Source organism: Mugil cephalus, chromosome 8 (genome assembly GCF_022458985.1).
Source record: "Mugil cephalus isolate CIBA_MC_2020 chromosome 8, CIBA_Mcephalus_1.1, whole genome shotgun sequence".
Classification (NCBI taxonomy): Eukaryota; Metazoa; Chordata; class Actinopteri; order Mugiliformes; family Mugilidae; genus Mugil; species Mugil cephalus.
In genome coordinates, this window is record NC_061777.1 from 5479424 (window position 1) to 5503134 (window position 23711).

At 43.3% G+C, this 23711-nt stretch overlaps 1 protein-coding gene across 1 annotated transcript in view; it reads right to left on the minus strand.

Annotated features, from left to right (window-relative positions):
- The window catches only part of LOC125012073 (protein unc-13 homolog B-like), a 143510-nt gene that overhangs the window by 99014 nt on the left and 20785 nt on the right, over positions 1-23711 (minus strand). The window contains exons 4-9 of the mRNA XM_047591695.1: positions 20903-21020; positions 19509-19632; positions 18518-18591; positions 18013-18073; positions 17578-17613; positions 16937-17153 (exon numbers count right to left, since the gene is read on the minus strand). Coding sequence (XP_047447651.1) covers positions 16937-17153; positions 17578-17613; positions 18013-18073; positions 18518-18591; positions 19509-19632; positions 20903-21020 — 630 coding nt within the window. The remainder of the gene's footprint in view (positions 1-16936; positions 17154-17577; positions 17614-18012; positions 18074-18517; positions 18592-19508; positions 19633-20902; positions 21021-23711) is intronic.

The following is a 23711-nucleotide window of genomic DNA, read 5'->3' on the forward strand; positions in this document are numbered from 1 at the left end:
TGTACAGCATGTTTTAAGCATTAGTTTTGTTTCTTCAAATCTAAAAATGTCTCATTTTGGAGAGGGATGTAACAGGGACTATAAGGGCAAAGGATGAGACAGGAAAATTGAGAAAGTCTTCACATCTAATCTACGTCCACGTGATAAATGAACAATTCCATTTATCATACAAATAGTACTAGCCTTTTCGCAGCCTCGTTTGTCAATAGATCCTCAGGTGCATCTGTTCCCAATCCTCCATGCATCGTGCCAGGTTTGTTTACTTCACTACTGTCTAACTCACATGGGGTGATCGTTAACTGAGGTTTATCCAAGCCTTCTGTACGGGAAGCTGAGTGAGAGGGGAAGCCAGACTGTGGTGACTGTGCTAAGGTGTCACAGCTTCCTGTTTTTGACGTTTCAGTTGGACCTTCTGTGTCACTGGCATCTGCGCTTCCAGTTTCTCCAGAACCTGGGGAAGGTTTCTCAGAATCTGGCTCATAAGTTTCATCGGTAGGTTTTGGACTTTCGGACTGAGGTTGGGCTGTGACTACAGGAGGGGTGGATTCTGGTTTGGGAGAGTCAGAGTTTCCAAACATAGAGCCAAGTTTCATGCCAAACATAGATGGAGCCGATGGTGTTTCTTCCTTTCCAGATGACTTTTCATCTTGGAAAATACCAGCTGAAAGATTTTTAAAACCAGAAAACAGACCACCATCGGTCTGCTCTGGCTGTGGCGTTTTTGCAGAAGTTGCTGCAGGTGTGGTGGAGAAAAAGGATCCAATAGATGACGTGCCTTCAGCAGACATAAAGCCAAATTTAGAAGCACTCAGACCTGGTATTTCAAACATGCCCTTGGTTTCGGGTGCTGTGGGCAGTGCAGCTTTCTCGGGTACTGCAGTGCTTGGCTCTTCTAAATGCTCTGCATCCCCTGTGTCTTTCTTAGGCAAAGTAGTTTCCATGGTAGATTCATTTTGAGATCTTTCTTCTTCCTCTGTTTTGTCTTGTCGTTCTGCCTCCTCCATTAACCCTTTTTCAGGAATCTCTGAGTTCTCAGTGCTCTTAACATCTCCAGACAAAGGTGTTTTCTCTGAATTTATCTCTTCAGTATTCGGAGAGCTTATTGTCTCTGAAGAAGGACCCCCTTGTCCAGACTCTGTGGCAGACTTTTGAGGTTCCTCAGGTTTTGTTGTCTCGGGACCTTTGAACATACCAAATATGTCACTAGTAAGGGATTCTGTGGCAATGCTACTAGGAAGGCCAAAAAATGAACTTTTCTGTTGTTGTTGCTGTTGTTGCTGTTGTTGCTGTGGCCTTTGAGGAGCAGGTGATGATCCAAAAAATGAACCAGGTGAACTTGAAAAAAATCCACCAGCTGGTGATTTACTTGGTGCATTTGGAGCAGAAAACATAGACATAAATCCAGAAAATGGAGCTGGTTCAGGGGCTCTCTGTGGTCCTGGCTGTCGCGGACCAGCCATTCTCGGTCCTGCATGTCTTGGGCCACCCATTCGTGGTCCTCCCATTCGTGGTCCTCCCATTCGTGGTGCTCCCATTCTTGGTGCTCCCATTCCTTGTCCTGGTGGGCCGGGTGGCCTTGCCATGCCTGGCCTGGGCTGTGGCTGTGGTGGTGGACCAAGAGGTGCCACTGAATTCATACCAACAGCTTTGTCTTCATCTGTTGATGAGACCACCATAACTGAAGTACTACTTTCAAGACTTTTCTCCAATCCATGTGCAGGTTCTGTACTTGCTTCTCCAGGCTCTAATTTTGTTACAGTAGTTTCCTTTTCAGTCTCATTAGATGTGACTTTCAAGTCTTCTTCAGCACTCTTGTCTGATTCTGAAATTGCAGTAACTACACTCACTGCTGATTCTGCAGTAGGAATCTCTTCTGCCACTGAATCAACTACAGTTCCCTCTTTGGTAGATTTCTCCACATCTGCAACAGCTGCTTGCTGATTTTCCCCAGCCACTTTCAGAATGTCCTCAGTTGATTTTTCTATATCTGCTGTTTGTTCTTCACGACCAACTTCCAAAGTGTCCTTGGTTGATTTTTCTGTATCTGCCGTTTGTTCTTCACAAGTAACTTCCAAAGTGTCATTAGTTGATTTTTCTATATCTGCTGTTTGTTCTTTATGAGCAACTTCCAAAGTGTCCTTGGTTGATTTTTCTATATCTGCTGTTTGTTCTAAACAAGCAATTTCCGAAGTGTCCTTAGTTGATTTTTCTTTGTCTGCTATTTGTTCTCCACCAGTAATGTTCATGGTCTCCTCAGATGATTTTTCCACATCTGTAGTTTGCTTTTCTACCTCTGAAATTGTTACACCATCATCAACAGCTTTCATGTTTTCCGCTCCATCTGAGCACGTGGTTTTGTCAATATCATCCTGGATAGTGTTACTGCGTTCTGACAGGGTTTTGATGCCAACTGTGTCTGTTTCATTGCCTGTGCTTTTAATTTCAGAAATATCAACTTCTGACTCAGCAACTTTTCTCTCTCCATCCACTGCAGCTGCCGTTTCTTTATCAGATGGTTTTTCAGCTTGTTGATCCACAGGTGTCTCTTTCTCTAATAGACTATGTGTCACATTTGATGTTTCTGCCACCTTTGAAGTATTTTCCTCACAAGGAATATTTTGTTGGATTGTGGGCACAACGTCCTCATCCAGATGTGGATCTGTTACGACAACAGACTTATTAGCAGCTGCTTCATTAATGCCCTCTACTTGAGGTTCATCCTTTAATGATGGTGGAGAAAGAGGCTTCGAGGGTACAGCATTTATGGTCTCAACATCCTTTGTCTCCTTTGAAAAATCTGTGTCTTGGGGTTTCACTTGTTCCAAAGCAGTCTTCTCCTCAACAGGAGCAATTTTGTCTGCTTCTGTTTTTGTGTCCTCCATCAAAGACATTCCAAAAAGACCAAACCCAGTTTTAGACTTGCTACCATCAGAACTCCCACCAAGTGAAAATACAGAGGAAACTTTGAAACCCCCGTCTGATTCAGGTGGTTTATGTGGTTCTGATGGTTGCTGGCTTTGTCCACCAAACATAGAAAACAGTCCTTTTCCTGAGACCTCTGAAGCAGTGGGTCCTGGTGGTGTAACTGTTGGTCCAGGTTGATGTGCTCTAGGTCCAGCTTGGGTTTGAGCCCCAAGGCCGGCAAACTTAGAAAATAAGCCTGCAGCCGGGGTTTCTTTTTGAGTTGTAGAACCTGGGAGGATGCCACCAAATATAGAAGTTCCAGTGGAAGGTCCCCTTGGTGTGGCACTTGGTCCAGGATGACCCCTGGGACTGGGTGGTTGCTGGGGTGTAGATGATCCAAACATGGAAAACAGGCCTTTTCCCGGAGGTTCTTTAGGTGGAGGACCTCTCGGTCGCACATTTCCAACAGTTGGACCTCTTGGGCTAGGTGGTGGCTGACTACTGGAGCTCCCAAACATAGAAAATAAGCCTTTTCCCTGGGGTTCTTGTGGGGTTGACAATGGTGGTGTGTCTTTTGGTCCAGGTGCATTTGACCCACCAAACATCGATAGTAATCCTGTCCCAGAAGTGTCTTTAGTAGTTGGGCCAGGAAGAATACCACCAAGTATCGATGAGGCAGTTTGGGTAGAAGACGGCTGTGAGGTTGCATTCGAGCCACTAAACAAAGAAAATAAGCCTTTTCCTGGTTGTTCATTAGATTTCTCCCCCTCAGGCTGATCAAGCTTAACAGGAGAACTGTCCTCCTTGGAGACCACAATTTCCTCTGTGGGAGGGTTCTCAGGAGTGGGCTCAGGAGCAGATTTGGGGACATCCATTTCTGTTTGATTATGAAGCTGTTGGACTTCTTCAAGTGGTTTTGCATCTGGCAGCACTTCCTTCTGTAATAAATTGTCAAGAGACTGAACCTCTGCAGGCAACACAACATCTGTAGATATGCACAGATCCTTATGAGTAGACTCTTCAGTATCTTTGGGCGTTAACACTGAAGTTGAGCTTTCAACTTGATTGGTCACGTCACTGAGAGGCCTAACTTCTTCAAGTGGTGTTATATCTGGAGCTGTTGATGTTATGTCCTTCAAAGACTGTTCAGATTGTGCCTCATGAGCCTCAGTAATCTGTGATTTTACTTCATCTTCTGAGAGGGAAGCTTCTAAAGTTGGACTTTTCTCAACCAGGACGGGCTGCTCATCTGCATGCAAGCATTCTACTGTAGTCGGTGTAAGTGGCATTTCTGGTGAATGGGTCTCAACTTGCGCTGATTTAGTGGATGTTTCTGTGTTTCCTATTTCTGAAACGCCAGCATCACTTGATATATCAGATTGTGCAACAGTACTATCAGGTAAAGAATCATTACATTCTGGTAGTGCTACCGCAACTGGAGTAGTAGCTTCAGAAACAGGGCGCTCTGGCAGTTCAGGCTTAGTGGACTCACTAAATTCATATTCATTTTTCTCTTCTTCTGGTGAACTTGCAGCAGAGACAAAAATATGGGGAAGTCTAATGTAAGGTTTTGTCTCATCTTGTTCAGTCTCTGTCTGAAGAGTACGTACTTCTGAGCAATTAATGCCAATATAGATTGAGCTTGGTTGACTATTTATCACCTGTGATATGTTAGCTGCAGAAGATGTCTCGCTCAGTCCAGCATCAATAGACTCTGTGGATGTAGTTTGTTTGGTTTCTTCTGAACTTTGTTGCTGTGACATGACAGATTCAGAAATGGGCATTGTACTTGTAATAGCAGGACCCTCACTGGAAACTGCTTTTGATGTAATCTCTGTCGATGTTTGTTCTGCTGGACTGTCCACACTTTGAACTCTGTGTGGCATCACATGTGGTGGTTTCGCTGGTGAGGTTTCAGGAAGAGACAATTCTGTCTCTTGTATTTCTTTTGTATCTGCCTGTATTGCCTGTGGTTGCTCATAGTCTTGAGAGAGAGATGTAGACTTGAGAGAACTAACTGTCGACACACTGGAGCTAGAGACCACAAGTGTTGTCATTGAGGATGTTTCAGGACTCATATCACTTAAAATGCAAACCTTTTCTCTCTGTTGTGAATCAATCATTTGTGATAGTGCTGAAGACTGCTCCATCTGTGTGGATAATTCAGATGGCAATGAAGCAGGCAGTTTATCCTCAATAATTACTGGGCTTGATTCAGTGAAGGATTCTGTTTGACAAGTTGGAGATCTAGGAATCGTTTTCTTGTGTGACATACCAGAATCATCACTGGGCAACTGAATAGCAGAGTCAGGTTGGTCACGAACAGGTGATGGTGTATAAGGCAGAGCACCTGACACAGAAGGCATTTGTGGGCTTGAAGCACTTGTCTCTGGGATTTTCACAATAGGAGATATGGGGGCAGTTGTCTCCTTAACATCCTCTGCAATTGGGCTACCAGTAGACATTTGTGTTGCAATAACTTGAGTCCTGCTGTCAACAGGTTTAGACTCTAACCGAGTGTGGTGAGAGATGGCTGTGCTGACACGGGGCTGTGAACTCACACCACTAAATAATGAAACCAAACCTTTGACAGAGGTGGGTCCTACTGTTGTCACAGATACCTTTGGTCCTTGCAAATCTTCTTCAGGCTTCTGGTTCGGACAACTGCTCTGCACTTGTTGCCCAGGCACTGTGTCATGTTTTGTGGTAGAATGAGGTACATGTACACTAACTTCTGACACATGTTGAACTGAAGGAACAGTACTTGATGGTGAAACTGGTCTGTAATATTGATAGGTAGTGACATTACTGTGACTTAGATCGGATTGTTTTGAGAGTTGAGGAGGTTCTCTTGCATTAGTTGAAGTTGCAGTGCTGCACACAGGCTGTATGTCCACAGGCTGTCGAGAATAATTGGTTCCGGGTCTGTCATATGCTTGGTGAGTAATCAAAACAGACTCAGTATTGAAAGTCTGTGGGGTATTAACAGTTTGCGGTCTACTATACAGTTGCTTGGTAGAAATTGGAGACAATGGCTGTCCATTACTTGCCACAGCTCCAGTATCTGACAGGCTATCATCATAGCTCTCCACTGTAGCCTGCTTGATAAGAATTCTGGGTTTAGGAGTTTCGTGCTGAACACGTGTATCCTGTCTCTGAAGTTCTAGAGGCTTTTGTTGAGAGACATCAATGACTGAAGTAAAGCCAGTTTCCACATTAGGGTATTGGTACTGTAGTGGAACTGAATATTGTGTTCGTAGTTGAGGTGTATATGAAGAAAACTGATCAGTCCTTGACTCAACACCCACATGACTCATATGCTGGTTTCCACTGTTTAGTGATAATCTTCTGGTGTTGCTATCCTGTGGAGCCTGAGCAACAAAATGCTGAGGAGACTGTATATGTCTCTGAATAGGCACCAAAGGTGGAATGGAAGTGTTAATTGGAGCAGAGTTGCTTGTTCCAAACTGAGTTATGCAATGCATTCCAGGTTGGGTGCTGGTCTGTTGATCAGTTAAATATTCTCCATATTGTGATGAATTTTGAGTTTGAGAAAATGTGGCATCTTCTTTGACCTCCGTAGTAGTGGCTGCATGTATATATTGCTGCGGATAGTACATACTACTTTGAGATGGAGAAAACACATGAGGAGAAGAAAGATCCTTTGCATCTTGATCACCAATGATTTTGATTTTGTTTTGAGGATCCACTGTTAGATCAACAATACCTACTAGTGATTTCTTTTCTAACTGCATTCCAGTTTGCTTTTTGTCTAACATTTCTTTTTTCTGTTTATTTGTGAAGTTCACTGGCTCTCCATAATTTGGTTCAACATGACAAAGCTGAGTTGTCATTGGGGTGTCTTTTGCAGAGAAGTCCACTGGCTTATTTTGTTGCCGTGTGTCTTTGTAGTTCGTATTTGACCCAGAAAATACATTATTACAGTGGTAGGTAGACATCTGTCTATGCATTGTCTCAGCTGTGTTGACTCCACTCAAACTTTGTCTTCTTTGTTGATAAGCAGGTTGCTCAACAATGAGTGGCACACCCACATAATCATTCCTTGTTACAGTTGCCTTGTTTCTGACCAATGACACAACTCCATTTGAAAACATATCTGGAGCAGGTTCAGATTGTTTCTGTAGGGGTTTTGGAGACATGTCAAGGAAGCTTTTAATGGAATTAGCAGGTGCCGATACTTCTGGAGGTCCTGTCATCACAAATCGTTGTTGCATTTGTTCTTGTGTTTGTATTGTTGTTGGTTGCCTCTTAGATTGCTCCTGGGAAGCTTGTGGTTGAACTATTAGTGGGACACCAACAGAATCTCTCGATGGTTTTGACCTCACCATTGATACCGGATCTGAATAGGATGGCATGGAATCTGATTTGAATGTCCTTGTTGACATGTCCAAGGTACCTTTAACAGAGTTGGCTGGAGCTGTGGAAAGTGAATTCTGTTTTTTGATGGACAGTGACGCCTCACTGGTTTGCATAGTGATACAGCTGGGAAGAGAACGATTCAGAACAGGCACAATGTCTCTATCCAGGGTTTGTTGTTTTTGCACAGGGATCACAACGCCAGGTTGCATTTGGCATGTTGACTCTGGGGGCATCTGCTCAACCACTAGGGACATACCCACAGAATCTTTTCTGGCAATTTCTCTTGCACTTGGCTTATTTACAAGTGAAAGTGCCTGATTTTGAGTAGATTCATTTTCAGACATTGTTAATCCCTGCATGACTGGGGATGGCCTAGGGGACATATCCAATACTGCTGCTGTGACAGGTTTTGGTGAAGTGGAATTCTCATATGTTTGCATGGTGACAGATGACTGTGAAGATGACTGAGCAAAGACCACAGGTCTGCTCTGCCAAGATTTTTGTTGATACAGAATAGAACTTGAGTGGCATTGACTCTTATCATCAATCCGGTGCTGTGCATTAACAGGTGAGCTCATCTTGAAGTCACTAAGAGGCGCTTCAGAGGGAATATCTACAACTAGTGGTAAACCAACAGAATTTTTACGGGCAAGTTCACGGGCACTTGGCTTGCCCCTTGTTAGTGGTACTGCTTCAGTAAGAATGGCATCTGTACTTACTGCCAGGTCTACCTCCTGCAGTTTTGCAGATGATTTACAAGTCATGTCTAGAGTGGCCTTAAATGAATTGGCTGGTGCTGTGGCTTGCTGAGGTAGTTTACCAACTTCAATAGATTCAGTAGACTGTCTTAAAAGAGATGGCTGCCTTGTCAATGGTATTTTGTAGTTAGCAGATGAAATTTGTCCGTCCTTTCCAGAATATTTCACCTGATTATTTGTAACAATATGACGATTTTCCTCCTTGGGTAGTGAATGTACTGCCTGTTCTTGAGGCTTCGGTGGTTCTGCTCTGTGTGTCAAGTCAATGGAATCTTGACGTGTCGGACTCATGTCTATCTTCTCTTCAGAAAGCAACGGTTTTTCCTTTGTCAATGACAGCACCTCTAAGCCAGGATCCCTTGACACTACAACAGTTTGTTGCGTTTGCTGGGCTGTTTTCTTGGAAGACATGTCTAATGTAGCTTTAACTAAGTTTGCAGGTGCAGTCTGATATTGTTGAGGCTTTTCACTATACTGATGGGAAGAAGGTGTAGATTGTGTTCTATTACTGCTGCCAGGAAGTTGCTGTGTATACCCAGTTGTTACTGTTGGTGGTCTTTGCTGTGTCTGCAGATGTTGATGTTTCTGAGTGTCCATTTCTTTTCTCAAAACAGGGCTTAACAATGGTGAGGTGTACACAGTTTGCACAGGCTCAGTTTTTGCAGTTTGACCTTGACTGACAGTAGACATTTTACTGGAAATATGACTAACTGATGAGCTTGATTTTGCTGATACTGTTACATTGTCAGACGTCTTTGATAACTTATCTGACGTACAAGACAGCTGGAGTGAAATTCCCACTCTGCTTTTATCAGAGGCTTTGAAACCAGTTTGGTTTATTTCATTTTTTATAGAGGTTTTGTCAGAGGTTGGTAGTCTTTGGGAAGAAACTATAGAAGATACATGGCCAATCTTAATTTCTGGCCTGGACACTCTTCTCTCTGATTGGTTTTGTTGATGAACCGGCATATAGTTGAACTGTGAAACCATTTGACTTTCCTGTGGTGAGCTCACAGTGGGATAATCAATTTCATCTTCCTCAGTTTGTTTAGTAAGATCTACAGCACTTGCCACCTTGTCAGTCAAGTTCACATTTGGCTCAGACTCAGACTGCTTTTTCTCTTTGAATCTTTTCATCTTATACTTGGTAAAATCAACGACTTCATTTCTTTCAGTAGACTCGACTTTGGCAACTGTTGTATGGTTTTGTTTGATATTCTTGTTCATTGTGACAGAAAAATCTACAACTTTATTGGCTATTTGAGACCCCATAGAAGCGAAAGACATTTTCTGATTTCTATTGTATAGGTAGGCTTCACTATATGCATTTGAATTGTCATTCAATATATGTAACTGTGGTTTAACCTCTTGAAACAATTGTTGTGGCTCTTTCTCAGAACGAGAGGTAGCTTGATCCACTGCTGGTGTGTTGCTCACTGTTCTATTTTCAAACATCCCTGTGGCTGTGGTCTTACTTGTTTGTGAGAATACTTTTGTTTTTTCTGCCTGTGATGGTTGCTTTACAAGCCGGGGTCTCTGTGGGGAAACGGAAGGCACAGTTGACGTAGATGTCATGGCTGAACTCGTAATGGAACCTGCCTGAGATGAAAGGGCTGGAGCTTTGTGTCCTACACTAGCAGTTGGTGGTGCAGGCAGTTTTCTTTCCAGCTCTACAGGGCCTGGTATTTTTGAAGTTGTTTGGGTCTTTGAAATAGTCCCTGAAACCTTGCTAGATGCTGATGTTAATGTAGGAAGTTTCGATGATGGAGTTTCACCTTTACTCGAGACAGCTGAAACAGGAGAGCTTGAGAGAGTTTGTTTTGGTTGGTTTCTAGCTACATCATCTGCATGTGCAATTCTAATTTCAGGAACTGGCTGGTGTCGCCTTGGAGAGATCTGTGGTGAATAACATCGAGGAGAAGGTGCAGGAGAAGGTGCAGGCACATCTGGTATCGCCTGATTCTTCCAGTATGGCCCTCCATGCCCGCCTTTTAGTGATGCTAAAGTAAAATCAGCTGCCTCCATTGTTTCTTCTTGACAGCTGTAAGTGTTTTGTACAGATTCCACCTTGATCTTTTTAAGCTTGTACACGGTGAAGTCTACAGGTTGTTCTGTTTGAGAAGAAACCGATTCCTGAAACATTTGGGAGAAGCTTTCCAAATTCATGTTCATTATTTTTTCCCCTTTTTTAAGGGCAGAAGTAAGGTTTACGGGTGCTTCTGAAAGCTCAGACTGCTGCTGGCCTGGATTCCATAAGCCTTGTTCCGTAGAGAGAGGGATTTTAAAGCCACAAAGAGTCACTTTATCTGTGCGTTTTTGTTTCAGAATGTTAGCAATGTTTTCTGTGATATTTCCTAGAGCTTGTGCCTCCTCTGCTGTTGCACAGGCATACAGATGTCTACCAGTTCTGTCAGTTAAAAGAGAATAAATGTATTCCTCATCTGTGTATACATAATACCCACAGTCACCAGCCTCAGCTGGCCACCACAAACCATGTTCCAATAGTGAAAGCCATTGTTGATACCATTCAGAATCCTCAAATAGCATTTCTTCATCTACATTCCCCGCACTGGCCACAGACCTGCTTAAATCAAGAGCACCACGTCTTAAATCAATTGGACCCTTTTTTGTGGCAAGTCGTTTTAAAAATTCTGTTGCGGATTTCAAATCAAAATCTCCATCTTTTAAATCACTAACAACACCAGTTTTTTCCACAATTTTGCTGAATTCTTGTACACTGCATTCTGTAAGAGATTGACATCTACCTAGCCGTGTTTTTGTTTTTTCCATGGAGAGATTTAGAGCACTACCTCTACCAATCCAAGTTTTTTTGTTCCCATCAAGCTCATTCAAATGGTCACAGCTACTCCAGGACTTCTTGTCTCTAACACTCATGTCAAACAGAACAAGGTTTTCATCTGGCTCAAGAAAACGATTACGGCTCTCAAAAAGCTGGGCAGCAGTATCCTTCCATGGATGTGAAGGTATATTGAAGTCACTTATGTGCATTTCTTTAGGATTTAAATTTAACGGATTTTCCCATTCAGGTACTGTAGGTGGTATATGCCCTTGGCATGTTTGGTAACGTTCCTGAACTTGAGTGGCAAGGGCTTCAGTAAGCACATAATCATTGAGTTGTTGCCACAGAAGAGCTTCTATGAGACATTGATGTTCATATAGCTCTGGTGGAATAACACCATACTCTGTAAAGTTGTATAAAAGATCCTTGTAACCATACTCATCTGGTGTTCCATACAAGAGACGCTGAATTTCCTCAAGATACTGCCGAGCTGGGGAATTTGTAGGATCTTCTCTAACCTGAGAATGTAGAGGTCCTATAAATGCATCAACAGTTGGATTAGCTCCACCAGCTGCAGATGTAACTGTTGCTGTACTAGCAAGGCTATCCTCCTTACTTTTTGGCAGGAAACGATCAAGAAGTCCTTTTTCTTTTTCTGTTCCAGAAGCAGAAGTCGAAGAACTACTGTCACCAGATCCGGTTTTGAAAATGCTGGATAACAAACCAGGAGACATGCTACTTGTGCTTGTTTTTGGTTCCTCCTTCCCCAGCTGAGGAGCAGATGGCTGCTGCACTTTGGATGATGGCTCCTCTGTAACACTTAAAAGGCCTGAGAGAAAACCTTTTTGAGGAGGACCTTTTGAATCTGCGGCAGCATCTTGGGAAGATTGCACCTCAACTGGTTTAGTTCTCTGAATCTGTGGTCGCCCCTGTCCAGCACGTGGCTGCTGTTGTTGCTGTGTTGTTTGAGGGCTCACCTGATCAGAAGGTGATGGTGACTGTTCCACAGTGGCTGAGATTTTGTTTAACAGGCCAGAAAATAACCCCCCTGATTCAGACTGAGTTGGATTTTGATCAGGCTTAACAGATTGTTGACCTGTCTTAGTAGATTGAGATGACGGTTGTTCTTGTTGTACATTTTCACCAGACGCAAGCTTAAGAATACCTGAAAGCAGGCCTCCACTTTGAGTAGGCGGCTGGTTTGCTGTATGTTGAGGGCCTGTCAGTTTGGCAGTCTTTTGTTGTTGTTGTTGTTGTTGTTGCAGCTGCTGCTGCTGCTGTTGTTGCTGCTGCTGTTGTGGTGGTTGAGACGATGTTTGACCAAACAGACCAGACAGGAATCCTCCTTGCTGACTGGTCTGAGATGACTGCTGACCAGGTCCAACAGTGTTTGATTTGTTGCCTTGTGGCCCAGTCTGTGAAGTGGGTTGTTGTGGCACGTTATCACCAGATGCCAGTTTATTCAAAAGCCCCGAGAATAGTCCACCCTGCTGTGGCTCTGCAGAGGCGGCAGGTTGTGGAGGTATCTGGTTTTGCCTCCGCAGAGGTTGTCTGTTACCTTGTTGCATTTGCTGCTGGTTTTGATGACTACCTTGTGGTGGCTGTTGAGCTGAAGGAGTAGGACCTGCTGAAAATAACCCAGAGAGAAAACCTCCCTGCTGACTAGAGGGTTGCTGTGTATTCTTTGGGCCTGGTCTTTGTGCCTGTTGCTGATCAGGCTGACTACCCACTGTAGACTGCGGAGTACCTGCATCTGCAATTTTATTAAATAATCCAGTAAGCATCCCTCCAGGACCACTCGGGGGCTGCTGAGGAGGAACTTGATTTTGTCGTTGTAGGTTTTGTCTATTGCCTGCTTGCTGATTAGGTTGGTTACCAGATCTGACACTCGGTGACTGATTTTGTGAGGGCTGGGGTAAGTTTGCAGGAGCAGATTCTTGGCCCCCAATTCCAAAGAGACCAGAAAGGAATCCTCCTTGCTGAGGAGGTGCTTGTTGTGCTGGTTTTTGGTTAGTCTCTTTTGCTCCAGGCTCTGATGGTATCTGAGATGGAGTGGGATTAGGTTCTGTAATCTTGTTAAAAAATCCTGACAAAACATTACCTGACTGCTGATTTGGTTGTGCAGGCAAAGGTCCTTTGGGTGGTTCTGTGAGTTTAAGCAAACCCCCTAACAACCCACTAGGTTGAGGTGCTGTTGCTGGTGCATTTGGAGGTTGTTTTTCTGCTTGTTGGTCAGTCTGTGGCTGTTGGCCTGATTGCTGATCTGAGGACACAGGTATTCTTGGTTGATGGTCAAGCTGACCTTTGTCAGGTGGAAGTGCTTCTGTTGGAGCAGCCACTTCTGGTTGTAACTCTTGGTTGGACTGAGTACCAGTAACTGTATCTGTGGCTTTTTTCAAGAGCCCAGATAAGAGTCCTCCAGCAGCTGACTGGGTAGCTGCAGGTTGTCCTTGCCTTTGAGTTGCAGTTTGACCAGACTGTTCTCCTGACTGATTTGTAGGAGCAGAGACATTATCAGAGGCAAATTTTAAAAATCCTGACAGCAGCCCTCCTGTCTGTTGTGGGCTAGCATTCTGTTGTGTTTGGGGGGAAGACTGGGAAGGTGATGAAAAAAGGCTTGAGAACAGACCACCCTGTTGGGGCTGACTATCCCCTCCCTGGATAATCTTGCCGGATGAAGCATCTTCAGTTGATCCTAGTTTCAACAGTCCAGAAATAATTCCTTGAGACTGTGGCACTTCTGGTTGGGATGTGCTTTGTTCTGAAGTCTCAGGAGGACCCTGATTTTTAGAAGCAACATCAGATTCAGACTGTCTGTTTGAGGGATCTTTTTCAGACAATGTTTTCTCTTGGGACTCTTGTTCCGTTCTGCAGTCAGTGCTCTGTGTGGAATCAGGGACAATTTGTTCGGCTTGGAGCTCACTTTGATCACTGGGTTTAGTGAGAGTCACAGTGGGAGTCATTTGTTGTTTTGCAGGTTCCTTGGGAGGTTCATTAGGGGCCACCTTAAACAGGTTTGAAAACCAACCAGTTTCTGTATTTGCTTTTGGTTTACTCTCCAAAAGTGCAGCGCGACTTGGAGATGGAGACCTTGTAGCAGTGGGAGATGGAATTTTTGATGGGGCATTGACATCTTCTCCAGATGCAAACTTGAGAATCCCTGACAGCATGCCTCCCTCAGCCTTTGGTGATGTTGTTGTGGAAGTATTTTCTGAGAAAAATGGAATTTTGAGTTTGCTGCCTAAAAATGACTCTTCTCCTGCCTTGGCATCACTCTGTGAGGAACTTTCAGAAGGAACTGCTGATATAAGTGTGGACAGAGACTTCTTAAAAGGGCTGAAGAACCCTGCCTCCTCTGAATTGCCTTCAGGTTTTGGTTCAGGTATCGGAGAAGCTTGTCTTTGCTGTGCATCAGGCAGCTCACCAGATGACTCTGTCTCTGGAAGAAGCTCTACTGACCCACTTCCAGTGTCTTGGAAAAGCTCAATTGATCCACTACCTGTATCTGGCAAAAGATCAACAGATCCACTTCCTGAACCTGGTCTTGTGTCACCAGATAACTGTTGTTCTGCCTGTGAGCCCTCTCTATGAGGACTTGGAGTTCTACTTACAGACCCTTCACGGGAGTCTTTGCTTGCAGCAGATGCACTTCTTTGATCTGATGGTGATGGCTCTCTAGTTGGTGGAGCACTGGAAAACAGTCTCAAAGGACTAAGCCTTCCTAACATGGATTCAAACCCAGATGTGGGTTGGTTACTCGTGGATGCACTGCTTTGCGCCTCTGTTCCAACATTTGATGACGTCTGATCAGCATCAGCTTGCCGACTTGCTTCAGACGACTGAAATGGTAAAAGAGACTGAAGGGAAAACTTTTTTTCTGTTGCTGGTTCCTGAGAGGCAGGCGGAACTATGGCTACTGGTGGGGAAGTCCCGCCACTTTTGGGAATGAATGAAAGCAGTTTTGAAATGCTAGATTCAGGTTGAGTTGGTGCTTGGGAGGTGGATGGTTCTGTGGCAGCGGCACCAGGGGTTTCTGTGGCTTCAGTACTAGCTTTGGGAATAAAAGAGAGCAATTTTGAAAAACCAGTATCTGCTTGTGGCGGTTGAGGAGATGGGGTTGTGTCAGAGGTTTGTACCTCTGGGGTAGGCTTTGATCCTGTAATTGTGCTGAACAATGAGCTCATTGCATTCTTTACCCCAGTTAGACCGTGTTCCACAGTACTATCTTCTTTAACATCAGGTTTCACTTCAATTTTATTATCATCCCCAGGCTGCACATCCTTTGCATCAGTAGGCAATGTTGGAAGTTTTCTCCTAGTTGATTTAGGCAGAGATTCATAGTTGTTGATCTCCTCCTCTTTTACAGCCAGGTATTCAGACACTGAGTCAACTAAGCTGTGCAGTTCATCCATTGCATCTACATATTCTTCATTTGGTTCCTCTACTGGAGACAGCGTAGGATCTTGTCCCCGACTTGCTCTCCCTTTGTTTGAAAGGCCTTGACCTCCATACGGTGACATATACTTTCCAGGGTAGTAATAGCTTTCATATTCATAGCTAGTATCCCCCTCAGTGAATGCCAGGTCGTCTAGTTCCTCCTCAGATCCAAAGGAGTACTGCATCTCATCTGAACCAACTGAGTTATATTCACCCCTTCCTCTAATCCTCGCAGCTTCTTCCCTAGCAGCCTCCTCTTCGCGAAAAGCTGCATAGCTCTCAAGCGTGTCTTCTAAAGCAGTTTTGGCCCACAGTCTGGTCTTGTAAAGTAGACTTTCGCTGTCTGTCTGCTGTCGTAACTGTTTGACAGAGGGAATTATATCAATTTCAGGGGGAGACGTTTCATCCTCAAAGCTGCCCGCTTCCTTATAAACTAACCGTACTTCTCCACTACCAAATCCTCGCCTCTGCCTTCGTGTCCTGCCATTTGGCTCCAGCATTTCCTCTGGGGATAGTGCATCACATTCTACTGTTTGATAGAACCTGCTGCTCTTGGACTCAGAAGGGCTGTCACTGATTCGGTAGATTATGCTTTTATCCTCATCCTCCCACAGTTTCTGCTCAGCGTCCAAGTAATCATCCAGGACACCTGAGTCTGGCACTTTATATTTAGTCTCCCAATCCTCCACACCCATACCTGAGTCAACTGGAATTATTCTTACTCCACCCTTACTGTTTGATCGCCTGGATTGAAGTTTAAAAAGAACAAGAAAAGAAGAATATTGTAGTAAAAGAGCCATGCAGGAAGCAGTGGAACAGCATGCAAAGACAAAGAGAGATCGAAATTAAGCATTAGACAAAGAATCAAAACAACAGAGCATGCAAAGACAGCATTCATACAAGAAAAAATATAAAAAAGAAATGTATACATGTGGAAGGAAAAGTAAATATATAGTTTGAGGGGGGCGGATTTTTTTTATGTTCCTATTTCCTTAAAATGTGCTTTTAGCCAGACACTGAAAATCTGTTTCTGATATTGTGTTAAGGTTCAAAACCTCTATCAAAGAATCATATCACTGCTGGTAAACTGACTGCTCAAAGCAAAAGCACACACACCTATCAGGCATAACATTATGACCACCTTCCTAATATTGTGTAGGTCTCCCTTGTGCGTCCAAAACAATTGTGACTCATCAGAGAATGGACATGGGCATCCTGAGGGTGTCCTGTGGTGTCTGGCAATAAAATGTTGTTGAATCTGGAGTCCAGGTCAACACCCTATTATCTGAGTTGTTCCTAATATGTTTTTGTGTGTGTGTCTGTGTCACGCTGTCACCAAGGAGTGTTATTGCTATCTACAAGGGTGGTATATGTCTAAGTTACACCCACACGAACACTGAATTATTGACAGTGTTACTTATTTCTCCTTTCAGTGGTCATAATGTTATGCCTGATTGATGTGTATGCATGTGATGCAATGCAAATGATTTCAGAATCTAAATAGCAAATGCAGACCATTGTAAAATGTATTAGGAGTTACCTTGCAAGTGCATTTCTTGTTCATGAGTCAGCATGGGAATATTATTCTTAGGTGATACTGTAGTGATGGGGAACTGATACTGAACTGGTGTGTAAGTCAGTGAGTGGGTGTTTTTACCTGGGTCCCCTCATTTCTCTACAGTCCAGCTCATAGCTTTGTATGGACTCTGACTCCCTGGACAGGGATTGTTGTTGTTGGCCTCTGCGTCCTATGGGGTATTGGTGGACTGATGAATTCGTCTGAGGTGTGTTATGGAACGGTGGAGGTCTGCTGCCAGTTTCACTGGGGTAGTCGCTATCCCTGTCGTCCACTGCACTGTCGTGGTCATCGAAAGCTGGGCATACAGCAACACAAACGATTCAGGAAAGCCAGCAATAAAAAATAACTTTGTGTTCATTTCTGTTTCGATTAGAGACAGACTCCAAGGATGCTGTAAAGATGTTAAGACCATGATCAAATAACACAGAAATGTTTAAGGAAATAGCTCCCCTTTGTGGTAGCAGACATATAATACAAATTGAATGATCACATGAGAAAATGATGGGAATGCACCTAACAGAGGCCACTTAAGACAGCAAAACAGTCACTTATGCTTTGATTTTGGATCAGATGGAAAAACAACTCTCAACCTTCAGTACAATGAGAACAAATAATGGTTACAGACCAACATGCTGAGGTCTGTGTTCTTAAAGAAAAGAAAGGTGAAGCACACTGTACCACACTGAAATGAAAAGATGAAAAACAACTACTTTACATACTTTGCTGGTCACTCCATCCAAAATAACTCCAACTGCCTGGTGGCATGGAGGCATTTCCCAAAGAAGAAAAGTAATCCTTATTACTAAAGAAACACACCAGTAACTGCTGATGGACAGGTGAGCTCCATCGACTGAAAATAACTTGTCTAAGGAATTGTGATGAAGGTGCATAAAGTAAATAAACAACAAAACACAACTCAAAGGGCTCATTAACTACCATTTAGAATGACTGGCTCATCCAAATTAATATCTATTTATTGGAAATTGATGGAAACTCAAACTCATAAAATTTACCATTCACAAGTAAGAGAAGAATATTGATTTTGTCCAGATCGTAGATTGAGACGGTGGCAAACAAAGCACCCACAAACACACTTTCAAAGAAGACAAGTGTTATCTCACAAACGTTTTCCATATATCTGCTGTAATACTTACAGCACTGAGAGGGGACGGATGCCATTCTTCTTCTCTGGACCTCTTCCTGTAGTGCATACTGCTGTAAGAGAAAAGTGGAAACACAAATGGAAGAAAAAGCATTTTGAATATTAAAATATGAAAAGTCTAAGCCCCGGTGTCGTATCCAGGTGTCCTGTTGGTTATAATAACCACAATTTACCATTAGGTGGCAGCAGAGAGCAAGCACAAATCATCATGTTATTGAAAAGGTTGCAGCGTGAATTGATTAGTTTGCAAAACCAATGTGAATCTGTAGATAAAACTTAAAAGCAACCTTAAAAAAAAACAAACAAGTTAATTACAACGATGATGATTTAGATGCATTCCTGTAGGCCAACTACAGAGGATTCACTTTGTCACGTTGTGCTGCAAGCTTACCCAACTCCTCTACTGCAGAAGCAGCAAATATAACAATGTTTCTCACAGTCACACAGAAGGATTTAGTCATATAAAAATTATTAATGGACACATTTGGTAAGCTTACCTCTTCGTGTATTTGCATGGTGTTGAACCGCGCCAGATTTTTGGTCCAATACTGAGCCTCGTCCTCTGGGATATCTAAAAAAAAAAAAAAGTAAAGGACGGAAGAATCAGGCAGATTGAAAATAAAAATAAATAAATGCGGAAGAGAAGGTAGTGAGAGATGGGAAAAGGAAGAAATAAAGCAGCATTGATGGTAGGACTGAAGAAAGGGTGGTGAAGAGAGAAATTAAATAATGGAGGAGTGTAGCTCCACCCTTCGCTCAGAAGCCTTTTTTTCCATGCATCCTGTCCCATCAGGTCTCACCCCATCCATGATGCTTGGTGTGCTTATATATTATATTCATGCGCCTTGAATAGCTGATGAGGAAGTTTCCTTTTGGGGGGGCCTAGAAATAGAATTAAGAACCAACCTCTGGGCCTCAGAGTTCCTCCCAATGTGTGGAAAGAAGAGAATAGACAAAGAAAAGAATAAGGGAAAGACTGAAAGGCTGGCTACAGCAGGGATGATGACTTTTGTACTGTAAAATAAATACGGCCCTTAAGAGTGCTGATAAAAATGAGGAGGATTTTTAATGCACCTTCACTGCCCCCACATGAGTTAAGTGTTGCAGCCTCTGCTAAACAGGATAAGGTGCAAACTTTATTTTATTCTTCTGGCATCCGTCCACCCTGTTCTCTAAAAAGAGATTTGTCAAAGCTTGCTAAAATACAGAATCTGCTATCTTATCTACATCTTCAGGCCCGGAGGTTTTGTGTCAAACTGGGCGGACAGCAGCGTTAAAGTGTGCTATCTCGACACCGGGTGATAAACAAGAGTGCGGGACAGCTGCAGTGGAAGCTGAAGACACTTCAGACAGCTCCTTGAGATTAAGAGCTCACAGGAGAAAGAAATGCTGCTGTTTTCACTGCTCCAGTGATTACGAGAGTAAGACGGAGTAAAACGGGACCATAAACAAACATGTCGGACGATAAAATAATGTCTGGATACGCACCGAAGGGCAACTCGAAGCGGGTGTCCAGCAGCACCTGGTGTGGAGTTGGGTTGGTGGTGCCGCAGATCTCATCCTCCCTCATCAACACCTCAGAGTCCAAGGACGTCCACTCTCCCGGCCCCTCCTGAAAGAAAGAAATGCAGAGGAACGGAGGCAAGAGAGGGGGAGGAAACAGCAAAACACAGAAAAAGTAAAAAATCTGAAGAAGGGACGATTAAAACAGTGACATCTGAGGGTGTGTGTGGCTGAGACGATGAATGAGACTTCAGGCTGAGATGGAGCGTCTGCTCTGCTACAAACTGAGTGGATAAGTCAAACACTGAGCATTGCATTATTAATGACTACACAGACGCGGCTGCCTCGCTTTAACACTCTGCAGAAAAAAAACGTGAATGAGATCCAAAGGCTGCTTACTAAAATGACTGAGCCGACAGGTAAAGAATGAAATGAATAAGAGTGTGTGTGTGCTTATTTTGAGGGTCGCTGTGAACATTAGCAACCTTAGCATTCAGTAATCTACACGGTATATTCACTGGCAAAGAGTTAATTGATGTAAAGAAGTTTATTGATAGACGGGACGTGAGGGAAATGGATGGAGGGATAATAAAGGTCGAGGGGACGAGCTGAGAACAGACATGAGCAGAGAGAACGAGGGTTAGGACACACCTTTATAGACTTGTTCCCGCAACTAATTTATAATATTTGAGTATCACGCGTCATCTTCTCTTTGTTTCACTACTTCTAGAACTACGGGGCAAGACACAAGATTTTGATCATAAAATCGTATATGAGCATTGATTTATTTCCCCTTAATTTCACATTCAATAACTTTTGAACAACTTTCTTAAAAAATAATAAACTGATGTGTCATTTAAACATCTGTATGACCGTTGCTGTGTTTATTGTCTAATAAAAAAAAATGTAAATACTTTCTGAAGGAACTAAATAAACGAAGCTAATTTAGGCCACGTTTCCATTTATTTTGTGTGACAACAGGTAAAAATGTGAGAACACTCCATAAAATATTACACCAAAGCATCTTCCAGCTGACATACAGTGAATGAATTCAGAAATGACCAAAATAACAACAGCAGCATCAGTCGAATAAATCTGCTGCAAGTGATTCATACAGTATAACTGACATTACTTCTGTGATTGACGGGCAGGTAGTGGAATGAATCATGGATATTGTTCAGAAATAAATGACACAAATCTTAAATTCTGACTAACACGTTCTTGTCGTTGTCCACTACGTTTGTGAAATAGTTTCACAGTGATCTTCAGTGTGATATGAACTACAACGTCGAGGACAAGATTGTGGCAATAATAGTTTGTGTGTGTGTGTGTGTGTGTGTGTGTGTGTGTGTGTGTGTGTGTGTGTGTGTGTGTGTTACTTCGTCAGACTGTCGGATGGTATCTAAAGGGATCAGCGCCGTGCCGATCATGGTGTCCCAGATCAGACCTTTGTTCCACAGCTCCACCACCAGGCCTGACTCCAGATGACTGAGCTCACTGCAGGAGGACACAAAGACACGTTGACTCCATCACGTACACAGTACATAAAAAAAAATAAATAAACTAGACATGTACTCACATAGCCTGAATACTTTTCTTAATCTGACACCTACTCTCTGGATTCTTGGTCCACTGATGTTCTTATAATTGTGGATCAAATGTGTCTGTATCTGCTTCTGTAACTGGCTGCTCTATGATTTTTTAAAGTCTGTGTGTGTGTTGGGACTACAGCTGAAATTTAGCATTTGGGCTAAGTGCAGCGCATTTACACTGATGACTAACACATCACTTCTTCTTTCTTTATGCATGAACTTTGACACATATGCCACGAGAAAGACGAACATGGTGAACAGTTACCTGGTCCTTAGATCGCTAATCTCTTAGACCAAGCAGCTGTGTTCTCATGACGTTCACCACTTAAATGTATGGCAGGGCTGAGTATATCAGTTCGTACCGAATACCGGTGTTTTTTTCCGTTTTAAATATATATATTTTAGGGTGAACAGACCCCAACTTCCGGGGAAAAGTCCCAGTTTTGGATGACCTGTCCCCCATCTAAAGCTGTCCCTGAAAGTGTCCCCAGTTTGAGCTTTTTATGAATGAGAAAAAAAAAATGTTGCGCCCAGACTACATTTATTACGGTAGCCGGTCGCACTGCAACTGCCATTACAGACGTAGCAGTTTAAATATACTTAAATATGAATGTCAAAATAAATAAAACCATAATAGTCTCTGTTGCTTCTTTGCCTCTTGATAACATTTATTATTATTATTATTATAAATGTCCCCGGATTTCCACATCAGCAGGCAGCGCTAACACGGGGCCATGCAAACTTGTTTTATTACTAGATATTTACCCATCGTCACAGTAAAATAGTCCATCCTTAGTCAATCTAGTGCATTAATTCCTCTCTCAACAAGTAGAAAATGTTGCGAACACGTGATCATGCATGAAAAAATGTCAAATATTTTGTGTGAATGACATCTCGTGCTGTAACCAAAACCTCACAGGTTCCATGTGAAGGCGGCACAGTCCCGATCTGTCAGATGTCTCACGCCATCGCCTTTAATGTGCAGACCCCAAAAAAAATCTGAACCAAAACAGCCAATCAAACAAAATTTGGTCCACATTTAACCTGAGCCGTTACACGTAACGCACACACATGCAGCGTTTCACCGTCTATATGACTCCAGCACAACCTTTCCCCTCCCATCAGGCCCGAGCGCTAGTCTCAAAGCAGTGAGGCTGAAGAGTGACAGTTACGGATTTCTGACAGATCCGTCGTAAAGAGAAGACGGCGGCCACCAAACTGTCTCCTTTCTCATCTGCATATTCATGTTCGCACTCCCATTCACGTTCACATCGCCTCAGTTTGGCTGTCAGTCATCTCTGCTGACACTTCGCAGCTGGGATGATGGAGAGAGGAGGTGGGTGGGAGACGGCAAACGCTGAAAACACGTGTGTGTGTGTGTGTGTGTGTGTGTGTGTGTGTGTGTGCGCTGGCGTTTAGCTACTTTCCATAGAGTGAAGTCTCCATTCGTGCGTTCGCTTGATCACATGCTGGATAATAGTTCATCATATATCAAACACTATTGTCCAGAGACCTGTTGCAGGTAGTCGGGACATTCTGCCTTTTTATTGGATGATCAGAAATCTGCTGCTTTCAAACCATGGATGCATCAAACACTGGGTGATAACTCTTAATATTTAATATTTACTATGGTCTTACTTTGTCTGTCAATGGGACGGTTTGTGTCTGCATGCAGTAGAATATTCCCTGATGTGTGTTTGTATTTTATTCTTGGGAATAAAATCGGAAAACATCAGTGGGATGATCCACCACAGAGGCCCCTCCCCTCAACCCACAGGACCCAAAGGCCCCCCCACTACAGACCCCACAGGACCCCTTCAGAAGACCCATTGTCTGACGAGTCATAACTGTTCTGGAGGCACAAGGGAGACCTACACATGATGTTACGCCCGATCAGTGTAAACTGGTTTCTGTATTTTTAATGTGGCATTTATAGGAAGCGTTTGGTCAAATGTCCAAAGTGAAGTCCACTAATTTTGAAGTAATATATTTTGCAACATGACTCAGTCAGAACTGGATCTCATGGCAGAAGGAAAGAAAAAATAAATGCTTCATGACTTACTACCTGATTTTAATCCATGACATTATTTAATTGAAACCATGAAACATAAACCCCCAAATAGGATTAGAAATAGGTCTGACGTCCATCCACGCGGTCTGTCTCCAACCCGTCTCTGACCAGACCAGACCAGACCCACTGTGTGTGTGTGTGTGTGTGTGTGTGTGTGTGTGTGTGTGTCTTTCAGGTTTACATCCGACTGTGACATATGCCCTCCATCAAAGCCCATCCATTATTGAGGCTCATATTTTGTTGTAAAAGGGAACGAAATAGAGTTTTTTTTAATGCTCGGAAAGTGCAGACAAAGCAGACAAACACATCAACGCACACCTACACACAGCCATCTAGTGTTTAAGAGCGGAGAAAGAAACTGGCGGAAGAAAGGAGGGAGAGAAGAAGAGAGTGTGTGCTGTGTTTGTACAGAGCTTGAGGCCTGATAGAAATGATGTTCTGTGCGGGAGGGATTGAGGCACTTTGAGGAACAACAGGTGAAGTTAAATACAGCTTTTCACATGTTCCTGTGAGGAGAGCAGAGAA